The sequence below is a fragment of the Arachis hypogaea genome, chromosome 14 (assembly GCF_003086295.3).
Source record: "Arachis hypogaea cultivar Tifrunner chromosome 14, arahy.Tifrunner.gnm2.J5K5, whole genome shotgun sequence".
Lineage (NCBI taxonomy): Eukaryota > Viridiplantae > Streptophyta > Magnoliopsida > Fabales > Fabaceae > Arachis > Arachis hypogaea.
The window spans coordinates 122,288,632-122,308,055 of record NC_092049.1 but is presented as its reverse complement, the minus strand read 5'-3'; the positions used below and the strand labels follow the sequence as shown (position 1 = coordinate 122,308,055).

At 33.6% G+C, this 19,424-nt stretch overlaps 1 protein-coding gene across 1 annotated transcript; it reads right to left on the bottom strand.

The window, feature by feature from the left end:
* Positions 1–1,032: 1,032 nt before the first annotated feature.
* LOC112743919 (LOB domain-containing protein 30-like) lies at positions 1,033–19,153 on the bottom strand. Its single transcript, XM_025793351.3, has 2 exons — positions 18,604–19,153; positions 1,033–1,683 (listed from the first exon to the last, which is right to left on the bottom strand). Exons 1-2 carry the CDS (start codon positions 18,946–18,948, stop codon positions 1,255–1,257), a joined length of 774 nt encoding a protein of 257 aa, XP_025649136.1. The 5' UTR covers positions 18,949–19,153; the 3' UTR covers positions 1,033–1,254.
* Between the last annotated feature and the right edge of the window lie 271 nt (positions 19,154–19,424).

Below are 19,424 nucleotides of genomic sequence, written 5' to 3'. Positions count from 1 at the left end.
TTATTGTGTTTAAAAACATAGTTTAATATTAAACATAACGTTAAAGACTATTTTGAACGAAAAAAAAAGTTAGAAACAATTTTTTTTTTATTCCAAATTCTAGGAATCAAACAGTATTTATTCTTATAAAATAAAATTGTACTAGATCAAATTATTAATATATTTTGTATTTATTTCGAACACACTTGTTGAAAATTCTGCCTCTGTATTTCAACCAGGGTTTTCAAGATCGAATTATTAGTATTTTCTTTTTATTTTTGTTGTAGTCACACATGTTAATATTATAATACTTTTTAGACTTAAGTTTTATTTGGTTGGAAGAAAATAAATAAATAAAAAAGAAATAAAGAGAAAAAATTAAGTAAATTTTTATTTTTTGATATATTTAGTAAATAAAAACATATTATAAAAGATAATTTTATTTTTATATTATAAAATATATTAAAAAATAATATTAAAACAAAATAATATATATAACAAATTTTCTATCATTTTTTCATCTAACATAAAAGGAGATTAAAATACAGTTATTCCCACAATCTCTTTTATATTATTTGCCTTTTCTTTTATAATTTTTTTCTTAAATCAAATATTAAAAATAATAATTATTCTTCTTATTTTCTTTCCTCTTTTTCCTCCCTTCACTCTCTTTCTAAGTGTTTTATCCGTTTATGTTTATTAAATACTTTTGTTTTGTGTGTATTGAATTTGTCATAAAAACAGGTTTATTTCTTTTGCTTATTATGTATGAATAAATGGAATAACGATTTCTTCTATGTTAATTTTGGGGCCCCATATTTTGTATCTAAAGTTGTATTCACGTGGTAATGCAAATTTAAATATTAGCATCGGAAAAAAAAGTTGGTAATCGTTTTTATAAGATAAACAAATTATTTTTTGGGTAAATTAATAATATAATATTTGTTAATATTAAATTTATATCTTCACTTAAAACAATTCAAAGCATTTTTATTTTAGTTTTCACTTAAAAGAAAATTAAAATTTTACCCTTAAAAATATTTCACATCTGTATTAATAACTAATAAGTTCACTGTCCAGCATTTTTACAGAAAAAACTAAAGGAGGAAGGGCTAAGGATAATGATATACTATCGATACAGTAACTATGACTTTATTTTCTCAACGAAACATCCACCTAAGAAAACTCAAACATTCCTCCATAACTATCTATGATTAACGAGACGAAAATTAAAGATCAGTTGCTTAAAGTTTAAAGATGTAAATATGTTTTTGATCACTTAGAAGAACTAAGCGATGGAGCTGACGTCGATGCAGCATTGGAACCAAAAGCCTGAGGTGGTGCTTGCGGAGGCACATGCCTATTGATGAGCTCACGTGCAACTGTTTGGAGATCAACACCACCACCAGCAGTTGGGCCTATTGGGCTGGCAACAGCCATGTATTGGCGTGGGTCCATCATGGCCCGTTGATACACAGCCCAAGATGCTTGGGCCGTTGCTGGATCAAAGTGGGAAGACAGATCAAAGGTGGCCGGCATTGATAAGGTGGCGGGGGCAACACCCACAACCGTTGGTAAGTCCGCAACTGAGAAAACAGTTGATGTCGGCACTCCTTGCGTTGGAGGAATTGGTAGCGGTTGGCGTATCTCCATTGTAGTAAGATGATTTTGTAAGAATGAGAGTTCGGCTTGTAAAGCTAACACCTACATAAAAAAAAGAGAGATCAGAAAATGTCACAAATGAAAAATATTACATTGTTGACTAAGTGTTTAATGTTGTTTATATGAAAATTAGTCATGGAAGAAATAATACGACTAATTAAAAACATAATTCTAAATTCTCTTTACTTTAAGGAAAATAAATAAATAAACAAAATTCCTAATAAACAAAAAATTCACCACGATTTTACTATTTTCTTATTATAATTATATAATCTTTTATTTGTACTATTTATTTCTCTCAAAATTTATCTCGGTAATACCTAAATAGCTACTTATTTTCGATTTATCCTATTATAAATTCCATCATGATCAATCGAATACTATTATGGTAGGCTGTTTCTAACTTTCTATCATGTTTATTTTAAATTTGCCTATACTACCCATAGACTCTATTTGATTAGTATATATATGGAAACATAGACATTGAGACATAAATTAAGAAAACATAAATACAAAAGATATGTATACATATTTTATGTTTGGCAAAACAAATACATAAAACACACAAAATCTTAAAAAATTTATAATATCCTCATCTTCTATTTTTACTATCATCACTCAAACTTTTCAACTACCACTACCTATTTTTTTCCTCCATCATTCATAATAAAAAATAAATCGTCCAATCAAAAGATAAATAAATAATTAAACATCAACTCAAATTATTATTACCAACAAGATCTCTTTCAAAAATCAATTCAATAATTTTTTTTATTAAAAAATAATGGAAATAGATAGAGATCTCTTTCAGTGCCACCTCATCCTTGTAAAATCCGATCAAATCGTAATTAAATAAATAATAAATTAAATAGGAGCAAATATGGTTAGAAAATTTAGCAATTAGAATTTGATAATTTAAATGAGATATGTGGATTCAGTGAATTTTTCTGAGTCAGAAAATATAGTTTTCTGAATAAAAATGCGCACTAGAAATTTGACCGGCAATACCGGCTGAGATCTATCCAGTACTACAGCTGAATAAATTAATTATAAGTGAATAAGGTTAGAAAATGAGAAATTATAATTTGGGAAGCTAGAAATATTTAAAATACGATTTAAAACTCTAATATTAAAGGTTTTGGCCCAAAGTTAGGCCAACGAACTAAAACAGGTGAACTGTGCCCAAGTGGGCCCAAGACCCAATATATATAAACATTAGTTATGAGCATTTCAACTTATATACTCTAGAGAATGAGAGAGGGGGCAGATAGAGAGAAGAGAGAAAGAAAACCTAGTTTTCTAAACTTCAAATCACCATAACTTTCTCTCCAGAACTCCGATTGACGAGCCGTTTGCGGTCACGCGTCGCTCTTCTCATCCTTTACAATTCTATATAAGTTTTGTGATAAGTATTCCACTGTCTTCTGCCCAGTTTTCGTTTTTCTCTTTAAATTCGAATTTAATTTGGGTTTTGAGGAAATCTTGTGATTTTGGTTGTTTAGGAGTGTTCTAGTATGAGCCATGGGTGATCTTCATCACAAACTTCAGTGGGTTAAGGTAAAAAACCCTCCAACCCTTGTGATTTATCATTTTCATGAACCCTAGGTTGATTGTAAGTGTGAAATTGGTTATGTTAGAGTATTGGTTGATTTTGGTACACAATTGGAAGATTGATATTGCTTGTGGGGCCTTGGTGAGGCTTGGAGCTAAGAGTTGATGGAGACTTTCAAGAAGAAGCTCAATTATTTTGGCTACAAGAGGTACGATTTAAGTTTCATTTGAGTACCGTGTGTTGTGATGAGAATTTCTAGGCTAGGTGCCCCTAGGATTAAGTTTGGATTGTGTAAATGGTTGGTACTAATATGTATAGTTGATATGTAATGTAAATTAATGATTGTGTGATGTTATATGAGATTGAATGGAATTGTGATTGTTGTTATTTGGTTACAATGGATTGTATGGACTATGTGGTTATTGGTTTCGAGGGAGGAATTGATGTCTTTGTTGGTAATGCATGTGAGTTGTATATGATGATATGGATTTGTATGTATTGAGAGTTGATGGAATTGGTATTGTTAGAACTTGAGATGTGGAATGAAAGATATGATATGATATTTTGTTTGAAATTGAGTTATTTGATTGAGATTGGTCAAAATACTGGATTGGTGGATTGTGAATTTAATGAGAATGTTAAAATATAAGTTGAAGAGGCTTGAGGTTGATTTTGGTAAGTTTTGGTTGGTTTTGAAAAGGTTTAAAATTGGTTTGTGTTGAAAATTTTGTTTTTGTTGGTTTTTATGAAAGTTGTGATTTTGGTCTACTTTGGCGGAGCATAACTTGGTCTCTGGATCCCCGATTTGTATAAAACTTGTTTAGAAATAAAATTGGATCCGACATGTTTATGCCGTTTGAAGAACGGGTGGAAAATAATTTGAAACGAAAAAGTTATGCCCATCGGAAGTTTGGGGTTTGAAAATGTAATCCTGCAGCTTTTTAAACTTAGTAAAATTTTTGGTAAAACGTACTCCGACGCGCACGCATGGCCGACGCGCACCCGTCGCTCACGATTTTTACTCTCTCACGCATGCGCCTGGCCGACGTGTATGCATCGCTGTATTGATGCAGGTGCGTGGTATAAATTCCAGAGAGTTGAGATGGTAGCGTGCCGGTTTTGTTCGAGGAGCACAAAACGCATCCACGCGTACGCATAACTGACGCGCATGCGGTCACCCTACCTCTCTACTTCCCACGCATGCGCATGGGTGACGCGTTTTCTCCACTTCCCACGCGTGCGCGTAGGCGACGCGTACGCGTGACCCCATTTTCAGCAAAAATTGATTTTTGAGTTTTTAAAGCCGAATCTCAAACTTCTAAGCCTCCATTTTCATCCTTTAAGTCCTAAATTTTTATAGTATGCCTAGTAATGAGAAAAAGCTAGGAAATGTGATAACTTGTTGATGAAGAAAGACTTGGAGTAATGAATTGTGATTGAGGAAGTGCAGAAATGATGGTTTGAAAATGAATGTGACGTGTAATCCCGGGTAGTAGGCAGCGGCGTTGTCCACTTGCTCCGAGTATAAGATGGGGAAGGAGAATTATGATAAATGAGTTTAATTATGGAGTTTTGAATGAATGTATGTCTGTGATACCTGGGTAGTAGCAAGGGTCGTGGTTTGTCCCGCTTGCTCCGGGTCATTGTTTGAAAATTGGTAATAATGAGTGATTATGAATGAATGTGTATTTGTGATACCTCGGTAGTAGCAAGGGTTGTGATTCGTTCCGCTTGCTCCAGGTTAATGTTTGAGATTTGATAACAATGATGATTGATTTTAAACTGAATGAATGTATGTTTTGTGATCCTGGGCAGTAGCAAGGGTTGTGGTTCGTCCCACTTATTCCAGGTCAGAGATTGTGACGCCTGGGTAGTAGCAGCAGTAGTGGTGATTCCACTCACTCCAGGTTTAGCTTTTAAATACCTGCCTGGGTAGTAGCCGCAATAGTGATTGTTCCACTGGCTCTGTGTTAAGCGGGTAGTAGTAAAGGAGTTGCAGCTCAAGCCCACTTGCTCTGCATGGGTGTTTCTGTCCATGGTTAGCTACCAGGACGTGTCGGGTTGGCTATATAACCGACAGATGATATCATCAGCCATAGGGCAGGCATACATCATTTGCATATATTTGAATTGTTTGGGTTTGCCAATTTGTTTTGGATTGCTATATCATATATGATATGTTACCTGATTATGTGCTACTTGTTCTACTTGTACCTTATTGTGTATTACTTGTCTGTATTGCTTGTGTTTGTACAACTGAGAGGTCCCTCATGGTGGTGTCGATTGATGCTGAGGGTTGTTCTTGTTGAGATGGAGTAATGATATGATTAATTTAAACTGATAATTATTGAATGAGGTAATTTGAGTTCCCTGGGTAGACGCAGTGGAGTGATTTCACTGCTCCAGGTAGAAAATGAGATAATTTGAGCTTCCTGGGTGGACGCAGTGAAGTGATTTCACTTGCTTCAGGTGAGGATATGAAGTATTGATATAGAATTGCTAAGACAGAATAATTGGTGATGGTTTTGTTTATGATTTTGATTCTAATTCGTTGGAGAGAACATTGGATGAACAGTTGCCTATTTATGGATTAGCGAGAACATTGGATGAATATTTGGTGAAAGAAAGTTTAGGATGCTTAGTGAGTTTTTATTACAATGCATTGTATTTATTTGGCACTTTACCGTACTAGAAACCCATGGGTCGGGGGTTCTCATTCCGTATATATATCTCTTGTTTTTCAGATACATGTTCAGGTGCTCAGAAGTGAGTTGTGGTTCATCTGAGAGACGGCGAAGATCTTTATATTCTCTACTTTATATTTTGCTTAGAATCTCCCCACCTTTATTTTGAAAAGCCTATTATGTATTAAACTCTTTTGAACTTGCCTATAGAGGCTTTTTATGTTTCTTTTGGAAGAGATTAGGAGATACTGTTGTCAACTACTATTATACTGTACCCTAACCGGCCTAAACTTCGCGGGTCGCGACTAGTGGCTATTTACTTATGTTATATATCTATATATTGTCCTTCTCTTATTCTCCTTAATGTCTTTAACTGTATATCGCTTTCGACTTCACGCTTTATCTTTAGTTGTCGATGCGTGAGTGTCGCGAATTCGTGATTTTATATTTACTCTTTTTAGGCTTCTCGATTAATACTCCTTTCAATTATACTTATAAACTATGTATTAAAAATCCCCCTTGAGAGTCGTACCACCTTATTATCATTGACTTATGACTCGAGCATAAGGATTTGAATATTAGGGTGTTACAACCCTTCTTTTCCATAGTCCTTCCCCAAATCTTCTATACTCGAAATACACCTTCACCTCTACCTCCACTGTGTCTCTGCCGTCCTTCATCATCTGAAGTGGCAGATGCTCGTAGTACCCCACAATAAAGTCTTTGAAATCATCGAGAAGAGAGGGTGATCGAAGCATGATGGGCGAAGAGGAAGAGTGGGAGAGAGGCAGCAAGGGGCGATGAGAAGAGGAAAAGGGAGAAAGGCGGCAGTGGGCGGTGGAGAGTGAAGGGGAGGACAAAGAGAGGAGGGCATGACAGCGGTGGTAGCACTGACGGTTTCGGAGGGAACTGTAAGAATCAGAATAACCGTTTTAATAAAATAATTTTATACTGCCCAGAAAAGATTTGAAAATATAAAAATGATATTTTGAAAATAAAAAGGTAAATTTTAAATTCAATGGATTTTTCTGAGTGGGAAAATATATCTTTTGCGGAAAACTTTTATAAAAATACATACTAGTACCGGCTCTAGTCTGTCTGGTACCACGTATTTTAAAAAATAAGATTTTGAAAAATTGAATTTATTATTTTGAAAGAACAAAAATAATTTAGAATCGAAAATCGGGCGCTAATCTTAAAGATTTTGGCCTAAAATGGGCCAAACGGACCAAAAACACTTAGCGGATTGGACCAGGCCCAAGTCCAACATATAAAAACTCTAACTAAGAGGTATTCAGCCTCATTTTTAAGAAAAGAGAGAGAGAGAAGGACGGTGAGAAGAGAGAAGAGAAGGGTTTGGGGTTTTAGTATTCACCCAAACCTTGTTTTGATCATAACTTGAGCTACGAAGCTCCGATTGACGAGCCGTTTGTGGCCACGCAAAGCTCTCAACGAACCCATCATTTATAATGAAAATTTGTATGTAAGAACTCCAAACTCAACCTCCGATTTCCAGACCTAATAATTCTGCATTTTTAGATTTGGTTTTTGAGTAAGTTTTGTGATTTTGTTTGTTTAGGGGTGATCTAGCATTGGAATATTGTTGGATTTTATCCCTAATATCATTGAGTAAGGTAAGGTTTCACTAAATCCTTGTGTTTAGTTATTTTAGTAAACCCTAGGTTTGATGGGATATGTTGTATGATGTTAGATTGAGTTTTAGAGTTTGTTGGAGTGATGCTTGGTGGTTTTTGAGCTTGGTGGCTTTGCTTGGTATTTTGAGTTGCATGAAAATCGGCCAAGGTATGGTTTCGGTTTCCTTTATGTAATATGTAATGTTTCGTGAACCTTAGGCTAGTTGACCTTAAGATAGGTTTGAATGACGTGATTGTATGATTAGTTGTATATAAATATTATGCTTGATGATGGTTTGGATGGAGGTTGAATGAGTTGAATGTGATGACATATATATTATTAGATGATGATTATTGATGAGTCATGTTGGTGAATGCTGAGTTGTGAAGTATATGGTTGAAGAGATTTTTGAGGAATCGTAATGCTTATGATGAATTTGAGAAGTTGGAAACCGGTGATGGTTATGATGAGTTGCGAACTTGGAAAGGAATGATGAAATTATTGGATTATATGGGAGTGTGCAGGGCCTATATCCCTGACGTGGCAGTTTTTCTGCTGCAAAAGTGTGCCCAACACTATATCTTGGGAATAATTTATGATGAGACAGTTGTTGTTGTTTCCTTCCTTGCTGCATGAGTGTGTGGAGCCTATATCTCCAGCGTGGCAGATTTTCCTGCTGCATGAGTGTGCAGAGCCTATATCTCTGGGTGTGGCAGGAAGGCTACATCCGGAAGGATGTGTCGCGTTGGCATTTATGGACTGACAAGTGATATCACAAGCCAATAGAAAAGGCATTCATCATATACATCTTCTACCTGTGTGTATGCTTTGCTTAATTTCTGTTATGCCTAAATGAATCACATATTACTTGCTAATTCTTCTATTTGTTGTACATGTACTCTACTTGTGCTTTACTTGTCTACATTACTTGTGTTTTTCTACTGGGATTTAGGAGAATCGGTAGGAAGTGGCGATGGGATCGCATGGAGGTTAGGCTGGCAAAGGCCGTGGGACAGCAGTGCTATGTTAGTTAGAAATCCCTTAAGATAGAATACCCTGTTTATGGTTTGAGTTATTTATTTATTCTAATCTTGAATATCTGTATCGGTGTGAAGTTCTAGGATTGCCTTTGGCATCCCAAAACCTTACATCTTATATATCAGGAACTGTTACCATACTGAAAACCTCTGGTTCTCATACCATATGTTGTTGTTATTTTTTAGATGCAGGTCGTAACCCACCTCGGTGAGTTGCGAGATGGTGACGGAGCGGAAGATCTTATGATCTATTATGGTATTTTGATTATTTTGTTGTAGTACTTTCTCTCACCTTTTTATTTTAGACTTTATGGCCTTAGAGGCTTGATTTGAGAGATAAGTTGTATAAGCTGTTTTAAACTTCAAAACTCTTTTTGGTATTTCACACTTATATATATGTCTTGTTTAAATTAAGTACTACCTTGTGTATCCTAGAGCTATCTACAAGGTTTTATATATATTATGTCTTGTTTTATCTGTGCCTACGTATTTTAGTTATCGTGTATGAACGTTTCGCTTTTTGTAATTCCGCTTTATGCGACTTTGAGCTATTATTCCTTCATCGAGCTTCTAGTTATATAAATTCTTGAATATATATTATATATTATAAGCTTTAGAACTGTCGTGACACTTTGCTATCCTTTGCTTTATGGCTAGAGGTAAGGCTTAGGGTAACGGGGTGTTATAGGAACAGTGATGGAGGCGAAGATAGTGGCGGAGGAAAGATGGATGATGGAGGAAGGAATGATGAGCCACAGAAAATAGAATGAGGAGTTGGAGAGAAGTGGAAGATGCTAGTAGGAGGGAGATTGTAACAGCCCAGACCACCCGCTAGCACGATATTGTCCGCTTTGGCACACAAGGCCTTACGATTTTGCCTTTGACGATAGGGATGATAGCCGAAGTCCCCCACACTCACTCGTCAAAACGCGTCATGCTAGGGAGAGGTATCCACACCCTTATAAGGCATGTTTCGTTCCCCTCCCCAACCGATGTGGGACCTTACAATTCACCCCCTAAGGGAACCCAGCGCCCTCGCTGGCACATCGATCCGGGCTCCGGCTCTGATACCATCTGTAACAGCCCAGACCACCCGCTAGCACAATATTGTCCGCTTTGCTACACAAGGCCTCACGGTTTTGCCTTTGACGATAGGGATGATAGCCGAAGCCCCCCACACTCACACGTCAAAACGCGTCATGCTAGGGAAAGGTATCCACACCCTTATAAGGCATGCTTCGTTCCCCTCTCCAACCGATGTGGGACCTTACAATCCACCCCCTAAGGGAGCCCAGTGCCCTCGCTGGCACATCGATCCGGGCTCCAGCTCTGATACTATCTGTAACAGCCCAGACCACCCACTAGCACGATATTGTCTGTTTTGGCACACAAGGCCTCATGGTTTTGCCTTTGACGATAGGGATGATAGCCGAAACCACCCACACTCACTCGTCAAAACGCGTCATGCTAGGGAGAGGTATCCACACCCTTATAAGGCATGCTTCGTTCCCCTCCCCAACCGATGTGGGATATATAAGGTCCCACATCGGTTAAGGAGGGGAACGAAGCATGCCTTATAAGGGTGTGGATACCTCTCCCTAGCATGACGCATTTTGACGAGTGAGTGTGGGGGGCTTCGTCTATCATCCCTATCATCAAAGGCAAAACCGTGAAGCCTTGTGTGCCAAAGCGGACAATATCGTGCTAGCGGGTGGTCTGGGCTGTTACAGAGATAAGTTTAGGAGAATGAGAGTATAAAATTTTGGAAATTTGAAAATTAAATAAGTGTAAAGTGTAAAATATTAGTGTCTCATAAATTATGTCGAAGTGACTCAACTATTTGGATAGAAACAAGTTTTGTGTCTTTGTCTCTATTTGTGTCCTTCCATGTCTATCTAAAAATTGTGTCTTATTGAACCAAACAGAGGACATGTGCCACCGTGTCCATGTCTCAGAGAGACAAAGACAACAACCAAATGCTCTCTTATGATGATGGGCATTTGTGTTTTTTCTAACACTAGTGATAAGTCAATTTAATACCCTCTCTGAAGAACAACTTTGTTCTACACAAAGATCCGCAAATAAAACCACCTTAAGATAACATAGTCATTTCCTTTGGAGGTATAGTACATGGCTCTGTTTCAGAATCAAAGATATCGATTGGAACAAGAAGAGATACATAACTACACCAATAAAGTAAAGTAGTGAAATGTAAAGAACAATTAGGTAAGTAGAGGCATGGGCTAGTAGGCAAAAAATGATTTGAAGCAACTATTCTCCTAAGATTTAAGTCTCAAAGTGGTCCTTGAAATTATATTCGAGCCTTAAAGTAGTCCCTAAAGTTAATAGTTACATATATTCATCCCTTGAGTTGCATTCCAGGACCCAGAATACAGGAATTTATATTTTACTTGCAGTTTTAATAATGTTGTTGAAGATATTAAACCTGATATCCTTTTTATTTATAAATAGATAATCCTCTCTTAGATGAATTGATTACTTTAGATTCTACCTTTATTCTTGTCAATGCATTTATCTACTGTTTTTAAAATTATTATTATCTTAATTTGCATATCCTATCCAATGGCTAGTTAATATTTGTTTTTTTTCTAATAATTTGAAATCATTTATTCCTAATTCAATCGTCGATTCATCACAGATTTTGATTGACTTATTATCAAAGTTCTTAATATGTTACTATTACTGTTATATGAAACTAAAAACATTATTGATATTTGACTTGGTTTGCTTTTTTGGCAGACATATTACTGTATATTTTATTTTCAAGCTATGAAAGTTGAAAATATGTTGAAAATTAAGGAGGATTTTGATTATAAAATCTTGTCTCAAAAGCTTGAGGTATAGTTGGATAAGCTTATTGCAGAAAATGAAAGGCAAGGAAAAGCTTTTGATGATGAGTTGAAAAAGAGGTTGAAATGTTAGATGGGGTACATGGAATTGGTAAAGGAGTTGGAGTAGAAATTACTGTTAAATCAAGAAAGACATGCTCCAATTTTTGTGGTTCTCCGAGCATCGCTTCCATTAAAGCGTAGGTTGTTTGAGCTCCCAGCTGCGTTATTGCTACTAGCCATTTGAATATAGAGAATAGAAGGTCTGCAAAACAACTACGAAAAAAAGAGAACAAAAGGTCTGAAGAAAGAGAAGTCAATTTGGGGATTAGTGTTTTTAAAATTGGTTCAGGAACCAAAATGTCATAAAAAAAGGTTTCATATTCTATCGAAATGATTCGGATTTTATTTCAAGCCACTACCACCAGTCCACCGCATGTTTGGCCTACTTTGTGATGAGCGGTTCCTAGGTTTCTAATGTTGAAACATACTGCAAAGAACTACTATCATTTCTCTAAAGCGTTGGTCATATTCTATTGTAAACGTAATGTTCATTAAGAAGGTTGTGTGAAACCCAAGGTAGGTACCTCCCCACCAACTGGGGTAGTATTTTTGCCACCCAGTTGACAACTTGGACCACCTTTTTTGGATCGCGTGACAATGTGGCACTGCTGGATGCTTCTGATCAATAGAACAGGAAGATGAGTCAGCCAAAAAGAAAGAACACCAAAAGTAACGACCACCAAGATACGCATAATGATTCGATCTTTCGATCACCCATTTTTGGAAAACCATTTTTGGAAGCTTCTGCCTTACACACGTAAGATTGGATTACCTGAATCATGAGTCGACCCTCTTGCGATACATATCCATTCCATATTTTATGAAATCACTTAGATAGAAGCATGTTGGATGATAGAACGATGACTGAGTGCTACACGTATGGATTTTTCTCAAGCAAGTAGAAAACCACTTCGAGTAAGTTCTCTCATACTTCTCCTTGTCAGTCAAGCAAGTGAATACCTATCTTTAACATTCGAGGTACCATAACTATTCCCTATCGGTGTCAATCCTCTCTCGTAGGCTTGAGAAAATATTATTTGATTACACCATAACTAAATTAGATTCGTTTCCTATCCTTTCTAGATCCAGATTTGGCAAGAAAATAAACATTAAATACACAATAAAAATATATTACATTCACAAAAATACATAATAGAACTAAAAGAATGCAAAATAGAACATTTTCATTGTTCTCAAAGATTCTTCTTTCTTTTCCTTCCAAAGAGATGAGAACATCTCAAATCCTTGATTAACTGAAAAGATTGAAACTTTGCATAAGAAGAAAGATTGGAAGAAGGAAAGAGAAAAGAAAAAGAAAAAGATTGGCAGAGAAGATGAGATAGAGGAGGAAACAACCAAGACGCGACAATCTACAGGCAGCGACGATTCACAGGCGGCAACGTTGCTGGAAGCGGCGATGAACAGTGCGATGCAGAGCAACATTGACGATAAGAGTAATGTGGTTGACTTGAGAAGGAGAAACAGGAAAATGCCGACGAATATGAGGTTGAGGAGATGACAAGATGAGGCTGATGAGTGGAGGCTTTGATTATGTAAGAGTGAGATTGAGAATGGGTGAATATGTGATTCTAGAGACTGAGAGCGAGGGAGGGGCGGTTGCAAGGGTGAGGTTGTGAGGCAGATAAGAAAATCTAGGGTTTTTAATCGTGTATATATATATATATGGTGTCGTCTCTAATGGCTTGGGAAAAGCCATGGCTATGGTGGCTAAGAGTGATGAACTTGTAATAACATAATACGTGGCGGTTTGACTTTCATGAAAAAACTTGAAAAAATAGATGTGGATAATCAACTTTTTCTTGTCTTTTTGGTGTTCGACTTTGGGCTAAAAACTAGTCCTGAGTGAAACAGATTGGGTTTCGACCCGAACTGAGAAAGCTTACCCAATCCCAACCCATTTCTTCTACTGAACCACCATGGATCTGCTCCACCTTCCTTGTCGGTCTTTCCTCTACACTTGCTACAAGAAGATATCCACCGATTACATCCCGCCACCTTTGATGCACCTGGATCCGACCTAGTCCGCCTCAGCAGAAGGTGTTGCTGCATGCGTCTATGCTGCTTGTCGCCGCCGCTTGATCTCTGGTGTGCACTTGAGTTTTCAGGCTCTATTGGTGGTCTGGACCGCCACTATGCTGACGAGGTCCTCAAGCCTCCTCTCTGCCACCCTTGAGCTTGATTTGCAGTGCTTGGTATTCTCTTCAAATGAAAAGCTTCGCTGTCTCCATCATTCATATGCCTCAGGTGCTTGATGTCCTTGAAGAACGGAGATGCTGCCGCTAGAGTGATTAAGCCCACAAAATTTGACACCGAAACCACGTGGCCTTCCTCCATCGCGCGCTGATTTCTCTAACAGTGTCCATTGCACATCTCGCCCATTTTTTGTGGTTGTTGGCCACGCCCTCAATCGCCAATAGGCTATTCCACTAAATGACATCCATATCCCTTGGCTAATCACTTATTTACACCACTAGTCTTACGAAACTAACCAAGATTTACCGTAATTAGAAAATTAATACAAGACTTGAGGACAATATACCACACTCCAACTGTCAGTTTCTCATTGGTTGGTCAACATGTAGTCACCACTAGCCACCGAAACCACAGCCACTAGAGACGCATATATATTGGAGATATTATAGTAATTTTATACTAATGGGTATTAAACAAATATCCACGGAGAGGATACTTCTTCTCCTGCCTTCACTACCCCGTTTATTAATCGGATATTCATCCTTTGTTTCCATGAGTAGAAAATACTCTCCAAATCCATCTCTCGACAGATAAATCCTCGCGGATACCCACTTCATCGGGAGAAATTATTATTGTTAACCAATACTCATAAGTAGCATAAGCAAGTTTAACAACATGCATCATAGAAAAAGCTCCTATCATAGCAATCAATATGCAAGAATGGTTATATAAACCAAGATCTTTATACAAGAAAGACACTTAGATAATTGATTGTAATATGATTATAGATAAAAATTCAGGTATAGTTGGAATTGATAGCTGAGAGTTGTTAGATGATAATTTAGTCAAATCTGTTAAATTATTTAACGAATTTTAGTTATCAACTTTATATAAATTTAACTGTACCTAAGTTTTCACCTAATTATATTGTACGAAGAAAAAAAATGAAACTATGAATTTGAATTTTGTATAGTAATAGCTTTTTGATACTCACTAATATTATACTCTTAGAAACTTTTTTCCCTTTACATCTTTTATTATTCTCTCTTCATGATTCATTATTAGAGAGTTTCACTTAATTAAGGTTTCGTTATGAAATATGTCTATGTGTCAAACTTGCAATAAGTTTTACGTTTAATTTGATAAATATTTTACTTTTCGTAAGAGGTTGATTAAAGTTGATTTTAAAAAGATAATTTTTTTTTAAACTAGTAGTATTTATATTTAGTAAATTAAAAATAATTTTCAATAAATATATATAAACAACAATAATGTATTTAGAAAAATAATTTTAAAATTTAAAATAATTATAATAGACATAAATAAAAAATTTGATTGCAAATAAAATTTTGCATCAATAATTTAATTAAGAGCGAGTAAATCTAAATATTTATTAATATATAAAATTTTATTAACTTTTTAGTTGTAATAAACACAAGTTAATTTTAAAAAATATTTTTTAAATATCTTCAAACAAAATACTATGTACACATAAAAAATTAATTACTAAATTAATATTAGATATTTGTATATAAATACATATATTATTTAATTTATTTTTAATATTATTTTATATTTTAATATGTATTTTATACCGATAACTAATTTAATAACTAATTTTTTATGTACACATTTAGAACATTCCAACTTTTTAAAATCATAAGAAAAAAATGTGTTAATTTATAAAGTAATAAATTTGAATTATATAACTTTATTTAAAAGAAAATTATTATAAAAAAGACATACATGCTATGAATCATCATTTTCCAAAGTTTAAAGTTTAAACGGATAATTTATAACATGAATAGTCTTGTATATTTAGTGCGCTTCTTTTATGTAAAAGCTTTTCACATGGATGATTTTGTATCTTATAAACCCAGCTCAATTTTTATGAAAAAGAAATTTTGATCTACAGTTAAACCATCTCATGCAACTCGAGTATGGACAACATTAATTCATGCCATATTTACATGTGTAATATACAATCCATGCTGATGTTCATTCAGAAATCGCATAATACATATCTCAAATTTACCAATAACAATTTTTACATCGGATTAATTAATTAATTAATTAATTAATTAATTAATTAATTAATTAATTAATAATAATAATTTAATCTCTATTTTTTAAATATTAGATATTTAATTATTAATAAAAATAAAAAAGTAATTAATCTTAAATATTCTTTTTTAAAAAAAGTATATATCCAAATAATAAGAAATTTTAGATAGGAGAATTTTGTCTCAAAAAAATTATACGTTAGTCAGACTTAGGGGCGGAGCTTAGTCAAGACAATAGGATCATGGCTTTCCCAAATTTTTTATAAAAAAAATTAGTAGTACTTTTTAAAAAAAATAAAAAATAGTTTAATTGGTTCAAATACTTTATTATGACTTAAAGCACTCAGGTTCACTAGCAGCTTCTCTATTCGCATTTCACATCTCTTTATTCAACAAGCAACTCTCATGATTGATAGATTGATTTGTCTCATATTAATTCTTCCAGTTTTACAGCAAGCAATTATTTTTAGCAATGAAAATAATAAAAAAAGAAATTGAGAAAGAAATTGTTAAAAAGTTTAGTTCTAATTCAATTATTGAAGATTTTAAGTCACTAAAGATTCAAAGAGTACAATTATAAACTATTTTATATTTTTTATCTGTAAAATTATTTATTTATTATCTTATTAGTAACAAACTTAAAGAATAATTATATTTACAAATTTTATTTTAATATAAATAATATTATTATTAAATTTTAATGTTAAATTTTTGTCCTCTCCAAAATTTTATTTCAAGTTCTACCACTGACTCCGACCTATTATTTTCAATTGGATAAATAAATTTTCGAAAGTATGACAAAAAAATTTATATGTCTTATTTTTGTAAAGTTTAAAAATCTAAACGTAATAAAAACTTTTTGGGATAAAAACGTCCAACGCAAAAATTTTTGGAGATTTATTTATGTATATACTCTTAAAAGAATTAGTTTTATATTTTTCTAGAAAATAGGAACTGATTAATTAATTTAAAGTATCACTTTAACTGTATTGAAAAGAAAAATTGTCTTAGAAATGCAACAAGTTTCTAACTCACTAGGTATATCCTATTGATTAAGTGAGACTAAAGCTAAGTTTGCATGTTTGATAATAAAGCTAGAGTTACACGTTGATTTCGTAGCTTTGTTCGAAAGAAAATGAGTGTGATTAAAAACTATGGAAGGTAATATTCATTTTTATTTTTATGTTCATTTTAAGAGAAAAAAGATCAGAATACATATATTTTGGTCCTGTAGAAAAAAAAAAAAAGAAATTAAAGACAGTGACTATAATGTTGTTTAATTAAGCCCTAAAAACTAACCAACTATATCCCCCTGAAACCAGCAAAAACCAAAGACTAAATTCATGTTACATCCGACCACTCATCATTTGATCTTTTTTTTTTTTTCTGAATTTGTTGTTAACTGGTCTAATAATTTAATTAAGAATTGTGGCTTAATTTCATTGAAATGTTTAGAAACTCACTAGTAATTTTTAAGATGCATTGATTTACATTTTTATTTTTTATTTTTAATGTTTTTATTTTTTAAATTTTGTAAAAAAAATAAAAATAAAAAACAAATTAAAATATTATTTTTTAACGGTTTTTTCTCTTTTCTTTTCTATTTTATTTTCCGGTGCACACAAAGCACTTCTGGTAATAAGGTATTGTGTTGAAGGAATACTAATGCAGAGTAGAGAGATCTTTTTATTTACAGATTAGAATTAGGCGAAGATTTATATATAGTTAACTTCGTGTTAAATTAATAGTTAAAAATTATTAGGTGATAATTTAGTCAAATTTATTAAATTATTTAATAATTTTTAAATATTAATTTGTACGTGAGTTTTCATCTTAGAATTAAAACATAAATTAAACTTCGTTTATTAGAGGCTTTCCTAAACAAATTACTATTCATCAACATGTACAAAATTAAAAGTAGTAGATTCAATTTCAGTCTCTCCTTTCGTGCTTTCACTTAATTTGTGCAAAAATGGCACGAAAACCATCCAAAAGCGGTGTGAACATCTGAAAATGGGGGTTGTTAATCCATTCTCATTTATTTGCTAACAAACAAATTAAAATGAAAGAAGTTACAAGACTACTATAAATTTGGTTTTGTTTTCGTATTCTTGAAATTTAATGTATATTCAGAAAAGTCTTGGTAATTAACAAATAACAAGTATTCTAAATTTGAAATCTTGAATAAAAAATATAAATTAATTATATATTTTTTTTAAATTGTTCATGCGTTAAATGTATTATAAAAGTTTATGGATTTATTTTTTATTTTTAGAAATTTATTTCCTTATTATAACTCATCATGTCCTTAAAATACTTTTAATTATACTAAAATGAATCAAAATATATAGCATTAAAAATAATATTTTTTATACACTCAATATATTACCTTGTAAACTAAATATAACAATTTTTAATTTCTGTTTTTTTATGATAATTATATATTTTGTACGTTAAAAATTTATTTATTCCCGAGTCAAGGGGAAAAAATACATAAAAAGATGAGATTACTAAAACCTAAATATTTATTTAATTAGCTTATTGTCGAATTAAGATAGCCAAAGGAAGCAAACAATGAATATTATGGATATATATATGCATGAACTACGAAGACCACAATCTCAGATGGATCACATAATCATCTTAATTTATGTTATATGATGAGTAATCTCAATTGAAAATTTTAAATACGAAAATGTTTAATAACAAAAAATAAATTTAGCCAAAATCAGTATAACTTGTTTTATTTAGCATTCATAAATTGTTGTAGTATATAATGAATGCTAAATAAAGTAAGATGAGTAATCATCTTAATTTATGTTATAGGACGAGTAATCTCAATTGAAAATTTAAAATAAATAATACCTGTTGTTGAAGGGTACAGATTTGACCAACACATCCATAAACAGGATCTTTCATTCGTGCTTGTGCTTCATAACAAATAGTAATAACTGCATCAAGCCTCTTATGAGCTGGAATTTTGGAAAGAAGCTTACCAACGTTGCTAGCCCCAAAAACCTTGTGCACCGATGCAAAGTAGGTTGCACCTTGATCAGGATCAAAGTAGGGCGCAAAGACGCATCCCGGAGCACATTTCCTCCTCAGAAACTTGCAAGCGCCGCAAGGACCGCCACTACCCCTACCCTTGGTACCACTCCCACTAGCGCCGCTGCTACCGCCGCCGCCGCGGCGGCTTGTGCTTGCACTCATGTCTAATCAGTAAACGTCCTCACTGCTCTTTTCTTTTGATGACCATATATATATAGATACCTCTATGGGAAAAGCTAGGGTTTTAATGCAAGCATAATAATGTTTGATAAGGAAAGAGAAGAAGAGAAGAGGGGTATTAATATGTATGAAAATGGGACTGGTGGGGCTAGAAAATTTATGAGTGGGGGTTTAAATGGAAAAAAAAAAATTGAAGGTGGTTTTATAGCCACGCGAGGGAGAAAAGCCTTATTCTCCAAAGTTGGTCATTTGCGTGAAGGAAAACATGAGTTACATGGCCACCTTACAAACATTTGTATTATGAAAAATATAGGTAAATAATTAATAATTATTAATTTTATATTTTTTAAAAGTTAAAATTTAAATAATCATTAATTAATGATAATTAATAAATATGATGTGAAGTTTAAAAATGCTTGTTAGCTTGTTATTGATTAGACTTTTTGTTAATTATCTAA